The sequence below is a fragment of the Mustela lutreola genome, chromosome 10, assembly GCF_030435805.1.
Source record: "Mustela lutreola isolate mMusLut2 chromosome 10, mMusLut2.pri, whole genome shotgun sequence".
Taxonomy (NCBI): Eukaryota; Metazoa; Chordata; class Mammalia; order Carnivora; family Mustelidae; genus Mustela; species Mustela lutreola.
In genome coordinates, this window is record NC_081299.1 from 108,149,571 (window position 1) to 108,175,270 (window position 25,700).

General features: G+C 41.4%; 1 protein-coding gene across 1 annotated transcript; it reads left to right on the forward strand.

The window, feature by feature from the left end:
* The first annotated feature begins 2,302 nt into the window (after positions 1-2,302).
* TCHHL1 (trichohyalin like 1) lies at positions 2,303-5,504 on the forward strand. Its single transcript, XM_059135231.1, is given in 3 exon segments — positions 2,303-2,440; positions 2,933-5,182; positions 5,184-5,504. Coding segments are annotated over 3 exon segments (2,709 nt in total).
* The last annotated feature ends 20,196 nt before the right edge of the window (positions 5,505-25,700 follow it).

Here is a 25,700-nt window from a genome sequence, read left to right on the forward strand (position 1 = left end):
GCTATTGGTCTTGGCTTTTAATAGTTGTTTCAGGGGTCTGTTTCTTACATGCTTTTATAAGCAGGCAAGAATGTTTTAAAACTTACCCTGTTCTCTTTTTAAATATCTAATAAAACAACTAATCCAATTCTCTGATTAATTAAATATTCTCTGCAAAAAAGGACAGAGATCTAGATGGCAATAAAAACGTTTACCAGTTCAGCATCTCAGGCTCTCTCCTACCTGTCCTCAGATTGGTCATTTCTAGGTCTCCCTCTCCCCTTTACATAAAGAACACCGGGATATGGCTGCCCATTTCTAAGCTCCTTGGATTACAAAAGTACCTTTAAAGAGCAGATATCAATCACTTTAAAAAAAAAAAAAATAGCACATTCTAGGTAAGCAAAGTTCATACCCAGCAAGAATTTTTTTTTTTTCTAACTCTGCCTCTGGGCAAGGAGAGCAGAGCATTGAAACACCTGAATCAACTGGTATCTCCACTCTTGTCACATGGCCCAATGGTGCCTCTATTTTTAAACACATGATTGACACCCATCTGTCCAGCTGGGTCAAATACAGTCCATCCTGTGGGCAGAGGAAGGAATCAGATGACTTCTGAGGTCTCTGTCAGCCCTATGATTTGTCAAACAGAAATGTAGTTGTGTCCTTAGGTTGAGGAAAAAAAAAAAAAAAAAAAGCCAACACCACCCCAAAGATCATTCAAAACTATAACCTGCAAGTCAGCAAATGAAGAAAAATATCCCCTCTCCTTCCTTTGGATGAGTCTGAAACCAAGACTTAACTGAAGCTGCCTAAAAAAGGAAACAAAAATAAGAGAAGCTGAGAGTAGACAAAGACAGGAGACAGGGTTTGCTTGTGATGAATCAGGGCATTAGACCTGGAGGGTGTCTCCTTCCTAACTGTGCAATTAGGGACTCAATAAAAGGTTTCAGTACCTGCTGTCAGCTCACAGCCTGCTGCCCATTTTATTCTCCTTGCTCTCATTTGTGAACAAGGTAAGTCTCATAGGCCATATGCTTGAACATACTTGGGATCTTGGTTGCTGCTCTGCTTATATGTGAGATTGTGTAAGGATTCCAGAGGGGACATACCCCAAGTCTAATTTGACCGCTATTAATCCTGCTAAACTGAGAGCTCCGGAACTTCTTTAATCATTGTCTTTTTTTCAAAATATAAACTGGAACACCTGGGTGGCTCAGTTGGTTAAGCAACTGCCTTCGGCTCAGGTCATGATCCCAAGGTCCTGGGATCGAGTCCCGCATCAGGCTCCCTGCTCAGTGGGGAGCCTGCTTCTCCCTCTCCCTCTGATGTTCTGCCTGCTTGTGCTCTCTTGCTCTCTCTGTCAAATAAATAAATAAAATCTTGAAAAAAATAATAATAAACTATATGACATAGGCATGAATACTATTTAACAAGACATGGGACTCAGAGCTATTCTAAAATGAAAATACAGAGTCATTTAAATGATGGGTAATGACTGAGGGGTCAGGATTCTATTTGTTTTACCAGTGGGTTCACTGAGCCCTGTCTTTTTGGTAAAAACATGTTGCTTCCGGGGTGCCTGGGTGGCTCAGTGGATTAAGCCTCTGCCTTTGGCTCAGGTCATGATCTCAGGGTCCTGGAATTGAGCCCCACATCAGGCTCTCTGCTCAACAGGGAGCCTGTTTCCCCCTCTCTCTCTGCCTGCCTCTCTTCCTACTTGTGATCTCTTTCTCTGTCAAATATGTAAATAAAATCTTTAAAAGTAAATAAATAATAAAAACATGTTGCTTCAGCCTGCATATATAGGGATTGATTTTCTTGGCATTACTTCTCTTTTCTCCAGAAGCTTTACTAACTGTAAAAATTATACTTTCTTAAGAAGAGGAGTTAGACTGACCCAAGGTAGGAGAAAATGGGTAGACACTCTCAGTTAAGGCTGGAAGGATTGGTCCCATTCTGTTGACATCATTCGTGCATTTTAGTACTTATATTTGTGCTCTTTTTCCAATTCTTTTTGCAATAAAGCTTTCTCTGAAGACACGAGTGTCACTGTTTTCCACAGGATGGGATGAAGTGTCCCTTCTATACCCACCTGTGCCAGATCTGATCTCACCGACATTATCTGGTACAAAACTAAATCACTGTAATGCAGATACAATATCTTAACAGAGATAGATAGATAGACAGAACAGAACAGATGATGGCAGTGGAACTGTGGGAGAGACAGAAAAAGGATGACCTAGGTATCTCCTTCCTGAAGGTGTCTTCCTAGGAAATAAGATTTGTTTATTCTTTCTCACAGTCTACTGAGTTGGGAAAGATGGCTCGGCTCCTAAAAGATGTCCTCTGTGTAATCAAGACATTCCACAAGTATGCCCAGGAGGATGGTGACAAGGCAACATTGACCTGCACAGAGTTGAAACTGCTCATCCAGGGCGAGTTTGGGGACATTCTTCAGGTAAGGTATTCAGAGAGTTGTGGAAATTCTCCCCCACTTACCCTTTCTCCATAATCTATGCAAGATGGGCATAGGTGATCCCTGCCTATTTTACATTTGGCTATCAACTCTTGGCACTCACTGGTTTTGAACAACTTTTTTCAGTCTCAGCTCCTTACTCTGTGCAATTGCTTAATAAGTCTTACAAAGGAAAATAAGGTTTTCCTCACTGGGGCTATGCTTCAGCAAAGTAGGTTCTGAGAGGAGTCACGAGCCAGTATATATGGAAATACAACTCACAGTGATGTAAAAACTCCTTCTTAGCATAGCTTTCTGATAAAAAATGGCATCCAGAATCAACAATTTCTTCCTATTTGGGAAATTTCACTAGTTCCTGAGGAATAAGATTAAAAAAAAAAAAAAAAAAAAAAGAGGATTCTTTGGATATATGCAGCCACTCAGGGTGCTTAACCACATATAAATAGCCTGATTTCTCACTGTGTTTTCATGCAGCCACGTGTCATTCATGCTGTGGAGAGAAACTTGAACCTTCTGGATACTGACAGCAGTGGCACCATCAGTTTTGATGAATTTGTTCTTGCAATCTTCAACTTATTGAACCTCTCCTATCTTGATATACAATCATTACTAAAATCAGAACCAAGACAAGTGTCTAATCTAGAGGAGAAACCTGATGATATGGATCTTCAGGTGACCAGTGGCACTGGCCAGTGGACAGAGCAAATGCCACCAACTCAAGACAGAGCTGTACCTCCTTCAGGAATGACATCATCAGCTCAGTTCAACCCTACAGAAAGGGGAGCAGTTGGACACAATGGGGTTGAAAACACCAAGACTTGCAAACTGCCAGTGGAAGAACCTGGGCACAATGACCCTAAGAACCAACACCTGGAAGGAGATCAACAGAGCCAGGAGGTGGCCCAAGATGTGTCAGCAACGGGAGACAATGGGGCTCAACTTGAGACAAATAAGACAACAGCAGAATCAGAACAGACTGACAGTCCCACAAAGCAGGAGGAACAGGATAAGGAGAGTCCCATGGAGGGAGATAAACCAGTCAGGAAGCAAAGTATCACTAAGACAAGGGATCAATGTGAAGAACAGAAAGGGAACCTAAGAACACAAAGTTCTCCACCAGAAAAAACAACACAGAGGCCTTCCAAAGATCAGGAAGTTACAACAGAAAAGGGTGTTAAGGAACATTCTAAAACACAAGAACTATCACTGCCAGGAAATTATGAGCCCAATTCAGAACCTGCTGACCTGCCAAAACAAGCTGCTGCCCAGAAACCATTGCAGACAGAGAAACTAACTGATCCTGAGGATGATGATAGAACATCCGTGACCCAAGGACAAGGAGAGGATGCTGACAGGACACCACCTGAGACAAAGAATCCAGCTGAACCTGGGGGTGATGGCAGAGCATCTGAGACCCAAGAACCAACAGCACAAGAAAAAGAACAAGAAACAAAGGACCTGCCTGTCCAAGGTAATAACAGAAATGTTTCAGAAACACCTGATGTTAGGGCTATAAGGAAAGAGAGGAGAGGCCCTGAGGTCCATGGAACAGCAGAACAGGAAGAAAATGAGATAGAAATTCAGCTACTAACCCTGGAAGACCAACGACAGGATGGAAAGTATCAGGAACTCCAAAAGTCATCAAAAAAAAGGGATGCTAAAGCAGGTTCTAAAACACAAGAGTCGAGCTCAGAAGGAGGAGTTCAGAACCATCCGGAAATTGAAAGAATAGTCACCCCAGAAGAAGAGGCAAGACATGCTGAGGAAGGCACAGCAAAAGCACTTATGAGTAGCAAAAATGTCCCTGCAGCAGAAGGGACATCAGGAGCAAGAGAAAGAACACAGGAATTAGCACCACTCAAGAACCAGTCTGGAGAGGAAAATAAGAGGGTCACCAAGACTCATGACAAGCCAGTCACGGATGATGATGGTTACCAGGAAGAAGATCCCGAGCCCACAGTCACACAGAATAATGAGGGTTCTTCTGAAATTCCCAACAGCCTGACTCCAGAGGATGGTGATAACAGCTCAGAGACAAATGACCTCCCTGTGCAAGGGGATTCCCAGAATCAAGGAGACCCTCTCAGAGAGTCTGTGGAAAGAAGTCACAATGGTAACCCAGACACTGAGAAACAGGTAGCACTGGGTGAGGAAAGCAGAACTGAGGAGGATGTGGTGCTAGCAGTCAGAGTTGAAGAACAGGATAAGCAGCTCACTGAGGAACCAGAATGGGCTACCAGAGAAGAGCACAAAAGTCTGGGCTCAGGAACAAAAGGCCCAGGTCCAGCTATGTACCCCAATGGACATCCAGAGGCACAGGAGTCCACAACAAGAGGTGAAGACAGAATGTCCCTAGAGGCAGACTTCACTGACCAGTTTTCCATAAAGCAGCTTCCAGCAAAGGAAGACAGCAGAAGAACGCTAAAGGTCCAAGGCCCAAGTACCAAAGGAGAAGAAGGTAGGACACCAGAGACCCAGGATGCTCCAGTAAAAAATCTAGATGAGGACAATTCAGCATCCCCCAAAACACACCTTGAAAGAGAGGAACCTGCAACATTGGAAGAGGATGAAACCCCCCAAGAGTTGGCAGAAGCCAATGACCAACAAAATCCAGCCAAGAAAAGATATGATGTTTCAGTCCCCCAGACCAGACTTGAAGAGAAGATGCAGAAGAACCAAGAACCTTCTTTTGTAGAGAGGGGTACTGTCTATTCCAGTCCTCTGTTACCAGTACCTGAAAGAGAAGATGCTGCAACAGAAGGAAATGACCCAAATGGAGCAGCAAAACCAAGCTCAGACAGCTAGGTCATCAAGCCCAGAGCTCCTCAACAACCAGTCAAGTGCACCCCTCACCAATGAGATCTCAGATTGTCCTATCATCTTCAGTGACAGCCAAGCATTACATTACACCAAGGAATGTCTCCCTGATGCAGATCCTGCTGATGCACAGCAAACATCAGCTTCCCTAGCCTCAGAAGATAAGCAAAGCTACCCTCAGGAAAAGAAACCAGTACTACAAAAGGAGGCAAGCACCAAAAAACAATGAATCATTATGATCCCAGGAGAAGTTCCTAGGAACTTCTTAACATCTCAATGTCCCAGACTTCTTCCCTCCCTGTCACCCTGAACGCTCACAAGCACACATTCAGATGCAAATTGATAATCCTTTAAATTCCCGATCTAGGGACCTGTGGGTGGCTCAGTCTGTTAAGCATCTGCCTTCCGCTCAGGTCATGACCCCAGGGTCCTGGGACAGAGCCCAGGACTCCCTGCTCAGCCCTGACCCCTCCCTCTCCCTCTGCCCTGACCCCTTCCCCTGTTCCTGCTTGTGTGCTTTCTCCCCTCTTTCTGAAATAAAATCTTTTAAAAAATTTAAATTCCCGGGTGGCTCAGTTGGTTGGACGACTGCCTTCGGCTCAGGTCATGATCCCGGAGTCCCAGGATTGAATCCCACATCAGGCTCCCAGCTCCATGGGGAGTCTGCTTCTCCCTCTGACCTTCTCCTCGCTCATGCTCTCTCTCACTGTCTCTCTCTCTCAAATAAATAAATAAAATCTTTAAAAAAAAAATTTAAATTCCCTTCCTAGATTTCTACAAAAGCAAATAAGAAAGTATTAATGGATCTTCTCATGAGACAGTTTTTCACAATTTACCTGTTACTAAAAATAGAAAATTTCCTTTCATATCTTTAACAGATGCCAATTTCTTTAATTGATTTGTTGGCTTCTTATAAGATGGCAATAGTGAGTATGAGACTCTGCAATACCACCTTATAATCATAAAATGTAATTAATTCATAGATGCAGATTATTCTGCTTCATGACATACCCTAACAGAGTTCAAGTTTATCCTAAAATTTATCCTTCAAGATAATCTCCGATATCACCATAATTCAAAATAATTATGACTTTCTAGCCCCCAATCTGAATAGATTCATGACTTTTTCTTAATGTCCAGGCGCAACTTAATCTATGCCATAGATTCGTTCATTTGTTCGTTTATTCATTCAGCAAAATTCTATTAAATCTCACTCCTTACACAGTGTTTTCAGAGTTTCTGGCTCAATTAAGCAATCAGAATATAAATCTAATGTATGCTTGATTCCATCAGAAGATCTTACGATCTATTAAGTCTACGAAATGTTTACCAATATGGTTTGCTGACAGCATTGTATCAAAAGTAGGAAATAAAAAACTTCATGATTAATATCTTTTATTAGTTCTTTTTGTTCCTTTTTATTCTCTACCTAGCCTTGGAAACACTGATCAGAAACAAAAACAATCTTAGATGATTTGTGGTTATTTTTAAAGACTGTAATTAGGAGCGTCTACGTGGCACAGTCCATTAAGCAGTCCACTTTTGGTTTTGGCTCAGGTCTTGATCTCAGGGTTGTACGAGCAAGCCCCACATGGGGATCTGTGCTGAGTGTGAAGTCTGCCTAAAGTTTCTCCCTCCCTTTCCCTCCAGCCCTCCCCCTGCACGCTCTCTGAAATAAATAAATAAATCTTTAAGTAAGTAAATAAATAAATAAATAAACAAAGGATGATGCCTCAGAGCTAATAATATCCCAGAAAAGGAATAAAGTAGATATCATAAAAATGTTTCCTGAAATCAAAATGCCCCATCTCCCATTGCATCCTGCCTTTGAGATTCAATATTCTTCCACTTCATCTCATACTTCTTCTAGAATCTAAAATTCCCCTTTATATCCTCCCCCTCCAACATTTTCAGCTCTTTTTATTCTACTTTTTTTCATTTTTTTCTTTTTTATTCATTCTACTTTCAAACATGAATGAATATCCTTATTTAAATATATATGTGTATATCTATACATATATACATATACGTATATATACATATATACGTATATCTATACATATATACATATACGTATACGTATATACATATACATATATATTTATATATGTGTATATATGTATGTATGTATGTGTATATATATATATCATATCATGTATTATATATGTGTGTTTATGTATATAAATCTCTTTAATGACCAGGTGACATGAGACAACTCACAATATATATATATACATACATACACACACACACACACACACACACACACACATATATATATAAAAGAGAGCCTTAAACTCATCAGCCTTTTTCACAAGCAACTGGCAATATATGTCAGGAACCACAAAATGACAAAGGTTATAAATAAATTTGCAAGAGAAGCTATACTGGTGACTGTCTCTCACTTCGCTGGTCCTTCCCCATCTCTTGTGGATTCTTCTTATCCTGTTCCCAAGACTTCAGGCTCTTCCTTTCTGGACTTTCTTCCTCTGAGAAACTGTCCTTAGCCCAAGTTATTAGTGTCTCTACAATGATGAGTTTCAACTCACCTTGTTCAGACTTGAATGTGCACTTCAGTCCAGTCTGTGCAATTGCTCACAAGATATGACCCCTGAGACTGCCAATCATTTCCCATTAAACTGGTTTGTCTTCCCAGTTTCCCAATTTTCCTCATTCTCTCCTCTCTATCCCCATTCTATCAGGCTTCAAAGGCACAAATTTCAGAATTATCATTTGCTTTCTCTTATTCTCCATATGTATATCCATAGTCTTCCATAAGTCCATTTTCCAGATCCGCCTTTCATTCTCCACTCCCTTTGGGCCTTCGAGTACCCTACACTAAAATAATGTTCCTTTTATTGAATGTCCAAATCTTGATTATCCTATGGGGCCCAAATTCAATATCATTTCATTCATTCATTCCAAATTTTTTTTTTTTTTTTTTTTTTATTTATTAATTTGACAGAGAGAAATCACAAGTAGATGGAGAGGCAGCCAGAGAGAGAGAGGGAAGCAGGCTCTCTGCTGAGCAGAGAGCCCGATGCGGGACTCGATCCCAGAACTCTGAGATCATGACCTGAGCCGAAGGCAGCGGCTTAACCCACTGAGCCACCCAGGCGCCCTCATTCCAAAATTTTTGTTTAAAAATTTGTTAGTTCAAATACTGGGTGAAGAATTAGAAATACAGAAGTGACAAGACAAACAGGTACTCTATCTTGGAGCTTGTATTCTAATGAGGGAGGGAGAGACAAACAGCAGACATGTACAACCATAAATAACAAGGTAATTCAGATAACAGAGCAAGGAACATGATAGAGAGGGACAAGGGAGCAGGAAGTCAGAGGCAGGTAGAAGTGCTGCTATAGAAGACCACTTGAACCTTTCCTGATGCCCCCAAAAAACAGTTGTTGTCCTACCCTGACTCCACAGTCTGGATTTGTGTCTCTTTTTCAAACTTCCTCCCATGAGTTACAGTTGTTTGTGTGCTTGTTTTACCTCTACTCCGAGACCATTAGCTCCTTGACAGTAAGGTTCACAACTTACACATCTTGCTATCCTTCTTTAGCATGGAACTTAGCACTAAATGTGTATTATTATTTCAATAGGTGTTTGTTGAATACATAAATAAACCCTGATATCATTGCAATGGCCTCTTAGCTGGGCCCCCTGCTTCCAGTCCATCCTTCATTTAATCACTCAGGAATTTTGTAAAACATTGCTTTCATTTCATGTCTCTCAGTTCAAGACCTCTCAGTGATGCCTTACACTTTCCTCTATGCTGTATTAAGTCTAAACTGATCAAACTCTATATAATCTTTCCCTCCAATTACAATTTACCACTAATATCTTTAGAAATCCTGTGAGGAGATCAGGTTAGTCATCTCATTTAAATCCTTACCTTGATCATTTAAATCTTATTCTACTAAGTTGAAAGGTTCTGGGATTGAATGTATTCTTTCATGTCACTTAAGTGTATTTATTAAACACTTGCTATGTGCCAGGCACTATATGGACACTAGACATGCCCTGGTCGGTGGAACAGGAATGGTCCCTGCCCTCATGAAGGATGCTGTAGTCCTACATAAGACAACTGTAAAATCCTGCAAAGAACTATTCAAAGGCAAGGCATTAGTCACATTATTTTTTTCCATCTCAATGCTTGCTTCTGCTTCTGTGGTTCACCTTCGCTGAAATGTGTTTTCATTTCTTGTATTTCCGCAATTATACCTGTTCTTAAAGTCCTAGACTAAATCTTATCTTTCTAGAAGCTTATTCATAGCCTATAACAGATTAATACTGTAATACTTACTTGCTAGTATTACTCACTAAGTGTTTTCTGAGTGTTATTTCCCCAACTAAATAGATTATAAGTCACCGGAGAAAAGGAATAATTCTTACATTCTAATACCTCACATTGAAAGACCCGCGGATCCCCTTACCCAAGAATTCAACACTGCCACAGGATGCAAACAGCAAGAGGTTCTTTATTGTTACGCGGTCAGCAGCTCCTGCTAGCTGAGCACACCTGGCTGGGGTGGTGCAGGATTTTTATAGACAGGTACATACAAGTCCCGGATGGGACGGAGCCGATTGGCTGACAATTTGAACATTTGAAAAAAGGCATACTTGGTGTTAGTGGATTGGCTTTGGAAGACCCCCTCACACGAAGAGAAAGGCGGGAAGGGGAAACAAAGGGGGGAAGTTTGACCTTATTACTCAGCAGAGAAGCATCCTGCCTACGTGACTATGCAGCCCCCTGTCTACGTGACCTACGTGACCATGCAGCCCCCTTGCCTATGTGACCATGCCTCGGCTATTAGGAGAAGGTATCTTGTTCAAACAGGAGACAAGTGTCATGCCCTAAAAGCCAAGCAGTTACAGAAAGGCAAAAGAGCAGTTACATTGAATTCAACCCTGGGGGAAGGGTCTTTGCACTGCAAGGGGAGGAGGGGTACTCTTACACAACAAAAGAGCAGTTAATTAGTTAACGACGGGGGGGGGAGGGGGGGGGGTGTCTTTCAACATGTCCACCAGTAACTGATTTTACCTCTCTGACCTCGGTATCTGCCTATGTAAAGTGTCATTATAATAACTCACAGGACTATTGTGAAGAATTTAGAACACACACACATATATGCACACACACACACAAACAACAATTAAAAAAAAAAACAGAGCTAGTATCAGAATATACAAAGAATGCCTAAGTCAATGAGTAAAAGATAACCTAACTTCTAAAAAAAATGTAAAAGACGTGAACAGGCTCTTCAGAAAAGAGGATATCAAAAAAGCCAATGAAAAGGTATTCAGCATTATTGGAAATCAGGTAAGTGTCAGTTAAACCACACTGAGAACCACTCATATCTACCAAATGTCTGAAATTAAAAAGTGATAATATCAAGTGTATGCAAAGAGGTAGGGCAACTAGAACTCTCAGCCTGGTAGCAGGAGCATAAATTGTTACAATAGTCATTGTAGAGAACAGTAGGGTAATATCTACTATAGCTGAATATATGCAATCCTATGACCAGGTAATTCTACCCAGGTATGTAACCCAACAAAAATGCACCAAGAGACATGTTCAAAAATATTCATAGCAGCACTGCTTGTAACAGCCCCAAAGAAAAGTTAACTCAAAAGTTTACAACCTGAGAATAAAACAGTAATTTGTGCTATATTCACATAAAGAAGCACATTTAAGGGATACAGCAATGTACAATCAGCATAGTGACTATAGTTACTAACACCGTACCGTGTATTTGAAAGTTGCATCATATGGCACCTGGACCACTGCTCTATCTGTCCGCTGTGAAGCAGGGATAGGGTCCCTGTGGCACAAGTGGGGTACATGCAGGCCAATGACCCTATGTCAGCTGCCAGAGCTGGTCGACTGGCCTCCTAAGTTCCTACCCTAAGTTCCTTTCAGATCTCTAACATTGGCCCTGGGCACAGGAAAATATCTTCTCTTACTTCATGGTTACATCCCAGGGAGAACATGCAGGCTCTGGGTCCATAAATCTAAACACACAAAAAGACAGAGTAGTCCAGAGGAAACAGCTGCACAAATGCCACTTTTTCCTTCCAGCACAGCATTCCCCGACGCCTCCCCCCAACCTGCCCCGCCCCAGGAGATGTCATGCTGAGTCAGTGACTGCACCTGGGTGCAGCTGGGGATTTTTTTCATTTAAATTCAATTTAGTGATATGCCTGGGTGGCTCAGTCAGTTAAGCATCTCCCTTCGGTCATGATCCCAGTGTGCTAGGATGGAGTCCCACATCAGGCTCTTTTTTCAGCAGGGAGCCTGCTTCTCCCTCTCCCTCTGCCTGTTGCTCCCCCTGCTCATGCAAGATCAATCTCTCTCTCTCTCTCTCTCTCCCTCTTTCTCTGAAAAATAAATAAGCAAAATATTTTAAATACAAATAAATAAATAAAAGTAAATTCAATTTAGTTAACATACAGTGTATTATTAATTTCAGAGGTAGAATTTAGTGATTCATCAGTTGCATACAACACTCAGTGCTCAGTCCATCAAGCACCCTCCTTAATGCCCATCATCCAATTACCCACCCCTTCATCTACCTCCCCTCCAGCAACCCTCAGTTTGGTCCCTATAGTTAAGAGTCTCTTATGGAGGACACGTATTGCATGGAGCACTGGGTGTGGTGCATAAACAATAAATCTTGGAGCACTGAAAAAATAAAATTAAATTAAAAATAAAAGAGTCTCTATGGTTTGCCTTCCTCTCTGTTTTTATCTTATTTTATTTTTCCTTCCTTTCCCCTATGCTCATTTGTTTTGTTTCTTAAATTCCACATATGCATGAACATATGCTATTTGTCTTTCTCTGACGGACTTATTTCACTTGGCATTAACACCCTCTAGTTTTAACCACATCACTGTAAATGGTAAGATCTCATTCTTTTCGATGGCTGAATATATTCTATATCTTCTTCATCCATTCACCTGTCATGGACATCTGAGCTCTTTCCATAGTTTAGCTATTTTGGTTATTGCTGGGACTTTCTGACAGATCCACTACAGGTGCCCTCCGCTGAATAGCGACAGGTAATCCAAGCCTTCAAACGGGGTGGACGGGATAGGTTTCCCACAGCCAATCAAAATCACCTTGGCATTAAATGTTATTGTGCTACATGCCCGACTGATCCACACAAAAGTGCAGGCCTTTTTCCAGTACTTCTGACACCAATTACACTCAGGAGTCTATTCATTAAGGAAAAGGCTGTCCCTGTGGCTCCTGTCTATGCAGAGATGCATGATCTTTTATCCAGGTCAGAAGACTACCTTGATTTTCCTAATGTCACCCTGCCTGACACTTGCTTCTCGGGTTTGTAGAGTATGAACACCTATCCTCCACCACAGTGCCAAGGGAGTACCAGCATGCCGGGCTCATCAGGCAGGATGCCCAAACAGTCCTGCTGAGGGAGTGGTATTTATGGATGACTGTATACCAAGCTTAAATTCCCACTCCTCCAATAGCTGAAATTCTATCCCCGGCCTGAGCTAAATCACTGGAAGTCCTTTCAAAGGGACCCAATGATCTATGCTTCAAAACTGCCTTCATCACTGAGTTGTTTTAGAGTTACATACCCAATTTTTTATACCCATTGAATAACAACTCTCCATTCACATTCTCAGTTCTCATCAAAACTACAAGAAATAGGGATGTCTGGGTGGCTCAGTCAGTTAAGCATCTGCCTTTGGCTCAAGTCATGATCCCAGAGTCCTGGGATCAAGTCCCATGCTGAACAGGGAGCCTGCTTCTCCCTCTGCCTCCTGCTCCCATTACTTGTGCACTTTCTCCCTCTCTCTCTCTCTCTCTCTCTCTAACAAATAAATAAATAAAATATTTTTATAAAAATAAGAACTAGATGTGAAACTCATCACTGCACTGGCTGTGAAAATATCATTGAAAGTTTTATCCATTCCATCGTTAGGTGCCTATTTTTATTAAGTCCTGCCTGAGATATTCCTTTTAGAATTCAATTCTAGGGTCGCCTGGGTAGCTCAGGGGGTTAAGCCTCTGTCTTCAGCTCAGGTCATGATCTCAGGGTCCTGGGATCGAGTCCCACATTGGGCTCTCTGCTCAGCAGGGAGCCTGCTTCCCCCTCTCTCTCTCTGCCTGCCTCTCTGCCTACTTGTGATCTCTCTCTTTGTGTCAAATAAATAAAAATCTAGAATTCAATTCTAAGAAATGCTTTCTTTCCTCATAAAAAGAATGACAGTTCTTCTGCTTTCAGTCATGAGGGCCCTGTAACCGATGGTGCTTTCTCTTAGGAACAGCTGCCAGAAGGCTTGAAGTACAACAATCATGCTGGCCCTATTTACACCATGTGTTTGAAGTCACCTTTTTCCTAGTTCTATTTTTCTACTCCTCAAAAGCATTATTATGGGTGCCCGGGTGGCTCAGTGGGTTAAACCCTTTGCCTTAGGCTCAGGTCATGACCTCAGGGTCCTGGGATCTGCGGCATTGGGCTCTCTGCTCAGCGGGGAGCCTGCTTCCCACCCCACCCCCCCACCGCCTGCCTCTCTGCCTAATTGTGATCTCTGTCTGTCAAATAAATAAATAAAATATTTTTAAATATTTTAAAAAATATTTTTTAAAAAAAGCATTACTAGTTCATTGTCATGTATTTTTTTTTATTTTTTATTTCTTTTCAGCGTAACAGTATTCATTGTTTTTGCACTGCACCCAGTGCTCCATGCAATCCGTGCCCTTTCCAATACCCACCACCTGGTACCCCGACCTCCCACCCCCACCCCTTCAAAATCCTCAGATTGTTTTTCAGAATCCATAGTCTCTCATGGTTCACCTCCCCTCCCAATTTCCCTCAACTCCCTTCTCCTCTCCATCTCCCCTTGTCCTCCATGTTATTTGTTATGCTCCACAAATAAGTGAAACCATATAATAATTGTGTCTGTCTGCTTGACTTATTTCACTCAGCATAATCTCTTCCAGTCCCGTCCGTGTATTTTTGGGCATTTTATTGTTAAGTGACTTTCAAATCTGAAGAGGCTATCAATAAATAAATTCATTTAAAATAAGGGAAGAATGGGGCATCTCTCAAATATTATAAATAGTAAATAACATATGTTGATTTATATACAGCAAAATATATTACCAGTTTTACAGTAACCCTTAATGACAGGAATATACTGATTAGAATCTGGATTGGAATCGAAGAACAAACATCCAAGGAAATTGTAACATCAGTTAGAGATGTCACACCCCTGCAAGGAGAACCATGAATTTCACATAAGGGACTCAAATGCACCAAATCCACTATGTTCTTAGGGTCAGTTTAACCCCACCAGGGACTGACATCACTGAATAGCCATCAATAGCAGTTGTTGAACACACTGGGCTCCACTATTAGCAACCTCTTGTCCTTTCATAGGTATAGATAAACAAACAAATAATTACTAATGGAATCCAACACCATTTGAAGTGTTAAGTCCTTAAAAAAATAAAAATAATAAAATTTGGTCTCTATGCCCAAATCGCTTACAATATAATTGAGTAAATAAGATATACTCATGAAACAATTGGAGAACATGTGGTTAAGTGATGAAGGCCTAAATAAAGCCTCATCATTTAGCTCTGACAAGTGCCTCAGTACAGGCGTAGTAGGCATGGCACAGGCAATCAGTATAGAAATTATTAAAAAGAACAAGCTTATGGTAGTTAGAGTCACTAGTTTATTCACTCAACAAATACTTGCTGCATACCTACCACCTGGTAGACACTTTCTAGGTATTAGAAATACAACAGTGAACAAAATGGACCAAGTCCCTGCCCTCATGGAGCCTACATTCTAGTGCAAAAAATAGAAAATAAAGAAGCAATCGTATAATATGTCATATGGGATCAATGTTAGGGAGAGTAAAAAGCAGAGTGATGGTATGGGTTGGGGGAGGCAGAGGAAGCAGAAGTGTTGCCCTTTAAGACAGAGAGAGCAGATGATATTTGGGCAGAGAGCCATAGGAGATGAGGAATGGATCCATGCAACAACAGTTACTAGGGTAAAGGCAGTCCAGCAGAGGGAACAGCATGTGCTAAGGCCCTGAGACAGGTGACCTAGCATGTTCAAGGAATAAGGAGGATAGTATAGCGGAAGAGGGAACAATGATGGCACAGTGGAAGAAAATGAGTCCAGAAACAGTGCAGACTCAATCAAATCCCCAGGAAGTACCTAGGAGAAGATAGGTTCAGCTAGCAGGGACTTTGGTTGTTTCCTCTCAGGCCAAAAGAACACCTTGAACAAAGGCTTGGTAGCAGGGAAGCACACAGAAAAGGCATGGTGTGAGAGAGCCCAGAGTATGAAGTCAACCTGATTCAAATTGTGGACAAACATGAGTGAAGTCTGAATGGTGAAGAGGGATCTGTGATAAAAATTTCTGGGGAGATTTTCAGGAAGCACTCAGGCAGAGTAACAACCCCAGCAATGTCCTTTCCATAGGACACAATATGGGCCTCACCCAGGCACAATTTTGAGGAAAGAGAAAAAAAATTAGAAAGAAATTAGGAAGACTTAATACAAAGATAGAATCTTTCCATAGGTGTCTGGGGGCACCTGTTGTCTGAAGGAGCAATTAGAGTCAAAAGAACTTTAAACCTGTTCCAGAAACCTCCAGAAAGCATCACAAACATGTTTTCCTGCCCTTTATAAACCACTGAATGAGAAACCAGGAGGGTTTCAGAGTCAATGCTGAGGTTGGTGGACTAGATACAACTACCCCTGAAGGGGTCTCCATGAAAATGAAGGAAAAAGTCTTCCTTCACGTCTGTTTCTGAGAAAGCAGAGCATAATGAGAACATCCAAGAGTCATGAGGCAGATGAAGAGACAACAGAAAGACTTTCATTAGCAATGTTTCAATTATTTGAAGAGAGTATGAATAAAAGCTAATCCCTTCGTGTCAAGCTAAAGTTCAAGGTATTGTCAAAAACCATAAAAAAATGTTCTGGTTTCCCCTGGGTGAGGTGGGGTGGTTTTGAAACACAGAATCTGGAACACTTCCTGGCCATGTTACTAACTCTACTGGAATAAAATGTTATACAGTTGTTTCTTTCAAACACCAAGATTTTAGAGGACTATTCCTCACCATTCCCTGCCAATATACAAACCTCTCTGCCAGGCTTGGGAATGGGGTGGAGAGGGGTAGAATCAGACCAAGCAGAAGAAGACAAAACTAAACCTGGGGGAAATATGTGGAGACTGGTACACACACATCTTCTTGGTTTTCTCTGTCTATAAGAATAAAAAGGCGAAGAAAAGATATGAAAGCAAAACAGGAACCTGATAATGGTTGTGACTTCTGAGAACAGATAAAAGGGACCAGGAGTCATGGAACTCATCAAAGAAGTCTTGGGTTTTTATCTGTAATGTTTAAATTTTTTCAAGATTCAAGAATTTAGGGGCATTTGGGTAGCTCAGTCAAGTGTCTGCCTTCAGTTCAGGTCATGATCTCAAGGTCCTGGGATCAAGCCCCATGCGCGGCTCCCTGCTCAGTGGGAAGTCTGCTTCTCCCCCTCCCTATGCCCCTACCCCATGCTCAGCCTCTCTCTCTCTCTCTCTCTCAAATAAATAAAATTTTTAAAAAAAGAATCAAGAATTTATACATAATTTGTGTATAAATAAAAAGAACTTTGAGATATATAATTATATCAGTATGTTTGAATCACAAGGGAAAAAAAAAAAAACAGCACCCCCTACCAGTTTGGGTATTATTTAAAAATCCTTAACAAGAATAGTTTCAGAAATAAGTCCTGACACATAAAAGAAGTTATTCTTTGGTTGCTGAGTTTATTATTTTCTTCCAAGAAGATGCAAAGGACAAGAATTTTCTGCTTCTTTTCCATTTTCTTGTCAAGAAGAACTTGGCTGGTCTAAGAAAGTACATATTAGGGAGCTTGGAGTCAACCTCATGCCTCAGTTCATTCGGCTACATCAGTTCCTCATTATGAACATTGTTGGGGGAAGTCTTACATTTCTATAATTACGGGCCCAAGTGTATTTAAGGCACCTTATTCAGATGGAACAAATGCTTCATGTTTAATCATGCTGAACCCCATAATAAGGATAATAACTGGGATTTGTAAAGAGTTTTTCACCCAGACGAGTTTCAAACATACCACAATACAGCCATTTCCTTGAGCCTCACAATATCCTAGTGACGGACCCAAGACACGATGACCACCTGACCTGGCTGCTGTGGCTCAGAGAGATTTCATAAGTTGTCCAAGGTTGCACAGCAGGCAGACCAGAACCAGGAATTTCACAGCAGGAAAGGGCATGGGGTTAGCCACCCCCAGCAATGACTTCTCCAGTAACTAACCTCTCACAGAGGACTCAATGCCTAGTAGCCTCCTGTCATCTGAACCATGACTTTGGACACTCCTAGGAGTTCTTCCCTTGAAGCTGAGGGGCCAAGACCACACCACTAGAAGGCTGTCACAGCAAAAGTTATTCTAACACCGGTTGGCCATAGACTCTGGGTCAGAAACTGCCCTCTCCATTAAGGCAGTATGGGTGGTATAGTGGGAAGAGCACTGGCCCTAGCACAAAACAGACCAAGAGTGAAGTCCACCCTCTTTGCTATGTGACTATGGCAGGCTCTCCATCTACTCCAGCAAGGGAGCAGATGCTCAGTAAATGTCACTTCCCCTTCTGATAGCAGGAACACGGCATATCAGTTTTCAGGGTGCTCTACTTTTATCTTCCCTGATTGGAAAGAATAATTTTTTGACCAAGAGGATAAAAGAGAAGACCAAAACAGAGATTTCAGATATTCTGGAACAAATGGGGTAGCAATGTGGGAGGCAGGCTGGAAGACACAAAAGGCAAGAAAGTGCACAGAAAGAAAAAGATAACAAGAAACAGATTGAAATGGGGAATTGAAGGGAAGACGAAGGAAGTCAGAAAAGAAATCATCAAAAAATGAGCGAGTTGGGGCGCCTGGGTGGCTCAGTGGGTTAAAGCCTCTGCCTTTGGCTCAGGTCATGATCCCAGGGTCCTGGGATCGAGCCCCACATCAGGCTCTCTGCTCCGCGGGGAGCCTGCTTCCTCCTCTCTCTGCCTGCCTCTCTGCTTACTTGTGATCTCTCTCTGTCAAATAAATAAATAAAATCTTAAAAAAAAAAAAAAAAGTGAGCGAGTGACCCCAGGAAATAGGGCAAACTCAGAAGAGAAGTTCAGCACACCTTATGCATCAGCCCCTTGTGATCACACACAAAATCCTGAAGCGGCTGGTTTGGCTGCCAAAGACTGGTTTAACCAAGAGGGTGGGAAGACATTTACACAAAGACAATTCCTCTCAAAAGAAAAGTTTTTCAAAGCAATAATTATAATTATTTGTATTACTGTTAATGAATCACCCCAACAATGGCACTATTGGCTACAGGGAGCCCGTTCATCAGGCCCCTGCCCCCAAGGCACCCAGGGCTCTGGCTTCTCTTGGGTCACAGCGGGTCACGCCTCCCTCTTCTTCCTCCTGTAGTGAGGAAAACACTTCAGCCAGTGTTGGAAACCCTCTGAATATGGGCACGAAAGTTTCCCACACAAATTCAAAACCAGTGGAATATTATTGAGTCACATACCTAGAATACCTCTTTTCAAAAGCTATTTTTATTTTCTTTTGTTTAACAAATAATATACTTAGGGCACTTCCTGAAATTAATTGCCCACAGCCATGCAGATGTTCAGGAGAGAAACTGGGTAGAATTGACATTCTGTGTTTTTGTTACAGACTTTGGGGAAAAAAAAACTCCAAATGTTTTTATCACACACAATCTTAGAAATCACAGTAGAGCCTTACAAACAAATGAACCAAATTAGATATAAAAAGATTTGGGACCCAAGTCTGTGGTTCACTGTATCTTTGGGAAAACAACCACCTCTCATGGCCTCAGTGTTTCTTTCTTTTTTTATTTTTTTTAAGATTTTATTTATTTATTTGACAGAGAGAGGTCACAAGTAGGCAGAGAGGCAGACGGGGGGTGGGGGGAGCAGGCTCCCTGCTGAGCAGAGAGCCCCATGCCAGGCTCAATCCCAAGACCCTGAGATCATGACCTGAGCCGAAGGCAGCGGCTTAATCCACTGAGCCACCCAGGTGCCCTCAGTGTTTCTTTCTATGACACGGAGATGACGGGGCTCATGGAGCCATTCTCAAAGTCAGTGCAACTAGCAGAAAAGGAACTATCATACTCCCCAGAAAATAAATTTACCTGTATTCACTTTAATTGATTTCATAGTTCTTATCAGTTTGTCGTTTCCACAAGGTTATTATAGGTTTCTCTAATACAGTTTACCTTATAGCCATTAACAAGATTATAGGACTAGCTATCTTTTTTTTTTAAGATTTTATTTATTTTATTTGACAGATAGAGATCACAAGTAAGCAGAGAAGCAGGCAGAGAGAGAGGGAGGAGGAAGCAGGCTCCCTGTCGAACAGAGAGCCCGATCTGAAGCGGGATCCCAGGACCCCAGGATCATGACCTGAGCCGAAGGCAGAGGCTTTAACCCACTGAGCCACCCAGGCGCCCCTAGGACTAGCTATCTTTAAGACAAGACTACAAATATCTGCAATAAAGACAATTAGAAATTATTTTTATTGTCATAAAAGTTTCTGTGAGAGTGTAGCCACCAGTACATAATTCCTTTGAAACTAAGGAACACTATATGAGCTGGTGAAATTGGAAGATAGTCTTTATGTCATGATCTCAGGGTTGTGAACTTGAGACCCATGTAGGGCTCGGCGCTAAGGGTGGAGACTGCTTGAGATTCTCCCTCTTCCTCTGCTCCTCCCTTTTCTCTCTCTGATAGAAAAGAAAGAAAGAAAGAAAGAAGGAAGGAAGGAAAGAAAGAAAGAAAGAAAATGGTTTTTTAATAATAATGAAATTTTTTTTAAAAACCACTTCTGGGGCGCCCAGGTGGCTCATTTGTTTAAGTGTCTGCCTTTGGCTCAGGTCATGATCCCAGGGTCCCGGGATTGAGGCCGCATCAGGTTCCCTGCTCAACAGGGAGCCTGTTTCTCCCTCTGCCTACCACCCGGCTCATGCTCACTCCCTCTCTCTATCTCAAATAAATAAATAAAATCTTAAAAAAAAAAAAAAAAAAAAAAAAAAAAAAAACTTCTTTCTAGGCTTACAATAGTGAAAGTGAATAGAGAACCAAACAGAAAGGGTCCTCGGTTGGCAAAATTCTACAAAAAGCGAAATTTCAATAGACCACCAACTCGGTAGCCCGCAGATCCTCTCCTGGGTCCATGATTTTGCAGCCAGAGAAGCATTATCTCTCCCACAATGCTAGCATCTTATGCTTGCTCAGCACATAGACAGAGGGAGAGGGGTCATGAGGGGCAGAATCACCAGCATGTGGAAAAGACCAGATGGCAGTTAAGACAGATGCACATCTGTATGCACCATCACATGAAAGCAGCATGTAAAGTAACTGGATTATTAATCCAACATACCCAATCAGATGTGCTATCATAAATGGTGAGAAAGACCTTATTCGGGAACAAAATGGCTCAGATCAAGAATCAATGTATTTTACTTTCAGGAGGTGAGGCCGCTCTTGGTTCGCCAGGTTTTTCTTGGGAGTACTTCAGCACTCCATCAGTACACACACTCCGGTGGTACTAGGGCCTTACAGTGGGTGTAAGGTGCATGTGTCCCTCAGGGGTCAAGCTGTGGACAGAGAAAGAAGGCAATAGGAACAGCATTCAAGGAAACACAGAGATTAAAAGCCTGCTGGAGAAGAAACAGATGGAATGGGTTTTGGTTGACAATGAATCAGTACATTAGACATCAGGGTGTTGTCTGCAAAAGATGTCCGGTTAAAGGGTGCAATTAATACTCCTTTATAAGCACCAGGATCCCCAAACCAGTATTCCACAAGCTCTCAGGCTAAGTCCTCCATTTCTCTTGGCAACCTAGATAAGTCCTTCAAGAAAAAATTCTATTTCTCTTTTTATACCTGTTTCTCTTTCTTAGCACTCTTACATAGACAATTAGATTGTGCATATTGTGTAATTTTGTCTTTCTGGAGAATTCTATGACTTTCCCAACCATGACATGTTCTTATGTGAATGACAGAAGCAAAATCCTAGTGGACTTCACCCAAAAGCTAATATTTTCAGAATTCACTATTGTCTTCAAGAAAAGAAACATCTTAAAAAAAAAAAAAAAAAAAAAGAAAGAAAGAAAGAAAGAAAGAAAAGAAAAGAAAGGAAATATCTGGGGCACCTGAGTGGCTCAGTGGGTTAAGCCTCTGCCTTCAGCTCAGGTCATGATCTCAGGGTCCTGGGATCAAGTCCTGCATCAGGCCCTGCTCAGCAGGAAGTCTGCTTCCTCCTCTCTCTCTCACTCTCTCTCTCTCTGCCTGCTTCTCTGCCTACTTGTGATCTGTCTCTGTCAAATAAATAAATAAATTCTTTAAAAAAAAAAAAAAAAAAGAAGAAGAAAGGAAGGAAGGAAGGAAGGAAGGAAGAAAGGAAACATCTGAAGAAAGGTTCCTGCCTTAGTCTCCAACCACTAGGTGTCCATTATTAGATTGTACTGTGTAACTTTGGATCTCCTCCTCCAGGCTTTGAGTTCCTTGAGGAAAGGAACAGTTTCTTATTCATTCACATTCCCAGAATATACCACAAAAGAAATAGTTTAACTATTGAACAAATTAAACTTTTGCCATCACAACATCTTCTCACTGTAAAGGACTTCAGAAGTCAGGTGGCCAGTGGTTCTTGAAGCTACATCAGAATCAGCCAGGAGATTTTTATATGCAGAGTCCAGGGTCCCACCACAGACTTACTAAACCACTATCTCTGGAGGTGGGACCTGAAATCTATTTCTCTAAAGATCCCCTGGTGATTCTAAAGTACAGCAAGATTTGGGAACCACAGACCTAATCCAACATACCACTCAAATTAGGAATCATCCATTTGTTCATTCATCCATCCATCGAACATATTTTTTAACTTCTACTATATTCTAGGCAGTAAAAAAAAATATATAAAAATAGATAAGACATGGTCCTGGCCTTTACAGAACACTCTATAAAGGAGTAAGATATGAAATAAGCAATTCATATACAATGTGACATGTAACATAGCAGGGGCAAGAAAAAGATAATCTGATGGACATGATTCTCTAGGCCTGCTCTTTACTTCTTGGGCCAAGTGGTCTAGTACAGTCTGGAACCCTCCCATCAGCACGTCCACAGAGGACACTTCAGATGTGGAAGGAGAGGTATTGTTATCTTCATTCCAGATGACTTTTATGTGATGCATTCAGGGCTACAAAGCAAAGGGAGTCTGTTTAGATTCTGCCCTCTTCTTTTTGGGAATAGTAGTAAGAGCATTATCATTGGAAATTAAAGACGAAATAAAAATGCCATATTTCACAAATTACACAGGCAGCTAGACATCTGGCATTATAAATAAGTCAGATTTTTACACTGTTGTTTGCCTTCCAAGAAATGAAAAAAAAAAGAATAAATTGTAACAATTCAGGAATATGAAACAGGTTGGGTATTCCTTGTCACATCCTAGGTGTACTCCTGGCAAAATAAGATGCCTCACTGTCTTCTGAGGAACATCATCAGTATCACCAATGCCTTCCACAAGCATGCGAAAAGTGATGGACACTGTCAGAGGTTAACCAAGACAGAACTTAAGAAACTTCTCCAGCAAGAGTTTGGAAATTCTCTAGAGGTAAGAAGAACAGTCACCCTCCTTGCCTAGTACTCTGGCACTTAGGACTGTCTTCTTGGCTCCAGTGGTACTAGTCTTTCCTGCTGTCCTCCTATCTCTCCAGTTACTTTTTCTTGGGGTTATTTCAAATTCCTCACACTCTGCCTTGTCATTTAAGGGCTCATGTTCTCTGAGACTCTCTTCCCACTCTGCGTGTTCCCCCTGGTAATTCTTCTAACTCTCTTTACTTCAACCATTCTCTGGACACTGCAATTTTCAGTCACCTCACCAGTCAGAGTCTCTCTCCTAAGCTTCACACACATTAAATATCCCATGGATATTTCATGAGCATCCTAAACTCAAACTTTGCAGAATTCCACCCTGTTATCCTTCTACATTCCATTTCTCAGCAAATACCACTCACTTGTCTAATCCAAGAATCAGAACACTAGCCTTGACAGCTCCATCTCTGATCTATTCTATCACATCTAATTCAATCACCAAGACCTGCTTATTCTGAGTTCTAAATAAATCTCTCCCAGACCTATCCACTTCTCTCTGTAACTGCTGCCCCTGCACTGGTTCAAGCCACTAGCATCTCAACCTGGATTTTTTTTTTTTTTTTTTAGTAACTTATTTATTTTTTTATTTTTTTTTTATAAACATATATTTTTATCCCCAGGGGTACAGGTCTGTGAATCACCAGGTTTACACACTTCACAGCACTCACCAAATCACATGCCCTCCCCAATGTCCATAATCCCACCCCCTTCTCCCAAACCCCCTCCCCCCGGCAACCCTCAGTTTGTTTTGTGAGATTAAGAGTCACTTATGGTTTGTCTCCCTCCCAATCCCATCTTGTTTCATTTATTCTTCTTCTACCCACTTAAGCCTCCATGTTGCATCACCACTTCCTCATATCAGGGAGATCATATGATAGTTGTCTTTCTCTGCTTGACTTTCAACCTGGATTATTGCAAGAGCTTTCTAATTTCCCCAGGTCTATTCTTGCCTCTCCCTATTACCACTACCCACTATCTGTTACCTAACTGGAGCCAAAGCAATTGGGTTTAGGTGTTTGTCTCACTGGCTGCCATTTCACCCTGTGGAACACAGTGTGTAGTAATTGCCTGTTTACTTATCTGTAAAGGCAGCAACCATGACTGCCATGTTTTCCTTTGTATTTCTAGCACCTGGCACCATTCTGGCACACATTTATCCACTCACTTATTCAACCAATATTTACTTAGCATCAGTTATATGCAGTGTATTTCTAGGCTCTGGGAAAGATTAATGAGCAAAATAGACATGATTCTTGCCTTTAAATTTTACAGGCAATAAATAATCATAAAACTATTGGTTAAAAACAATGGTAAATGTCATATTCTACAGGGGATTCAGAGAAGGTTCTTTGAGGAAGTGACATTTAAGTTAAGACTTAAAAAAAAACAAGTTAAGTAAGACTTGAAGGATGTGTAGAAGTTGGCAGCGCAAATAATGGTTAGAAGAGAGTTCCAGAAAAGAAGGGCATAAAAGTCCCTGAGTCAGGAAATAGCTCCATATGTCCAAGGAACTGGAAGAAGGCAAGGGTGGCTGGATAGAAGAATGGGAGGAGACGAAGGTGGTGAATGTGGCCACGACTGAATCATGAAGAACTTTGTAGACTTTGTTAAGGAATTGAAATGTTTTCCCCTAAACATAACAGAAACCCATTTTAAAATTCTGAGCAGAGGTATAACAAGATCTAATTAACAGTTTTTTTTAAGTCATTTGGCTTCTGAATGGAGAACAGATTGTAAGGGGACAAAAGAGGAAGACTAAAGATCTATGAGAAGGCTACTACAACAGTGCAGGCAAGGATGATGGTAAGTTAGATTGGATCCAAGCAATAAGAAAGAAAATGAATATATGAGCTGATAATTACATTTTGGGGGTAGAAACTAAAATCTTTGTGGTCAATTGGATTGGAAGTTTGAAGAGGAAAGAATCAAAGACAGCTACCAAGCTTCTGACTTTAAAAACTGGAAAGCATGGTGATGCCATTTACTGAGAAAGGGAGGATTTGATGAGAAGTACACATGAGGGAAAGTCAAGAATTCTGAACTGGACATTGAACTCTGACTAGAAGTTGAATTTCTCCTATTTGTGATATATCACAGTGAAGACGTCGCCAAAGCGGTTGAGTATATAGGTATATGATTCAGAAGAGAGATCTGGTCCAAAGACAATAATCGGATTATCATCTTCTGTTTTATGGTGAAAATCTACAAGAATGGGTGATAAGGCAACAACATAGAATGGGAAGACTTTCCATGATTAAATCCTAAACAACTCCAATAACTAGAAATCAAGCAGAAGAGAAGAAATGAGAATAGAAAATGCACAAGGGGGCCAGAGATGTAGGAGGAAAACCAGGAAGTGGGATGGTCATGGAATCAAAGAAAAGAGAATGTTTCCAAGGAAAGTAGGTTTAGTTAGCTGTGTGAATTGAAGCTGAGAGGTGAAATAAAATGATGATCAAAAATTTTCCATTGGGGCGCCTGCGTGGCTCAGTGGGTTAAGCCACTGCCTTCGGCTCAGGTCATGATCTCGGGGTCCTGGGATCGAGTCCCATGTCGGGCTATCTGCTCAGCAGGGAGCCTGCTTCTCTCTCTGCCTGCCTCTCTGTCTACTTGTGATCTCTCTGTCAAATAAATAAATAGATAAATCTTTTTA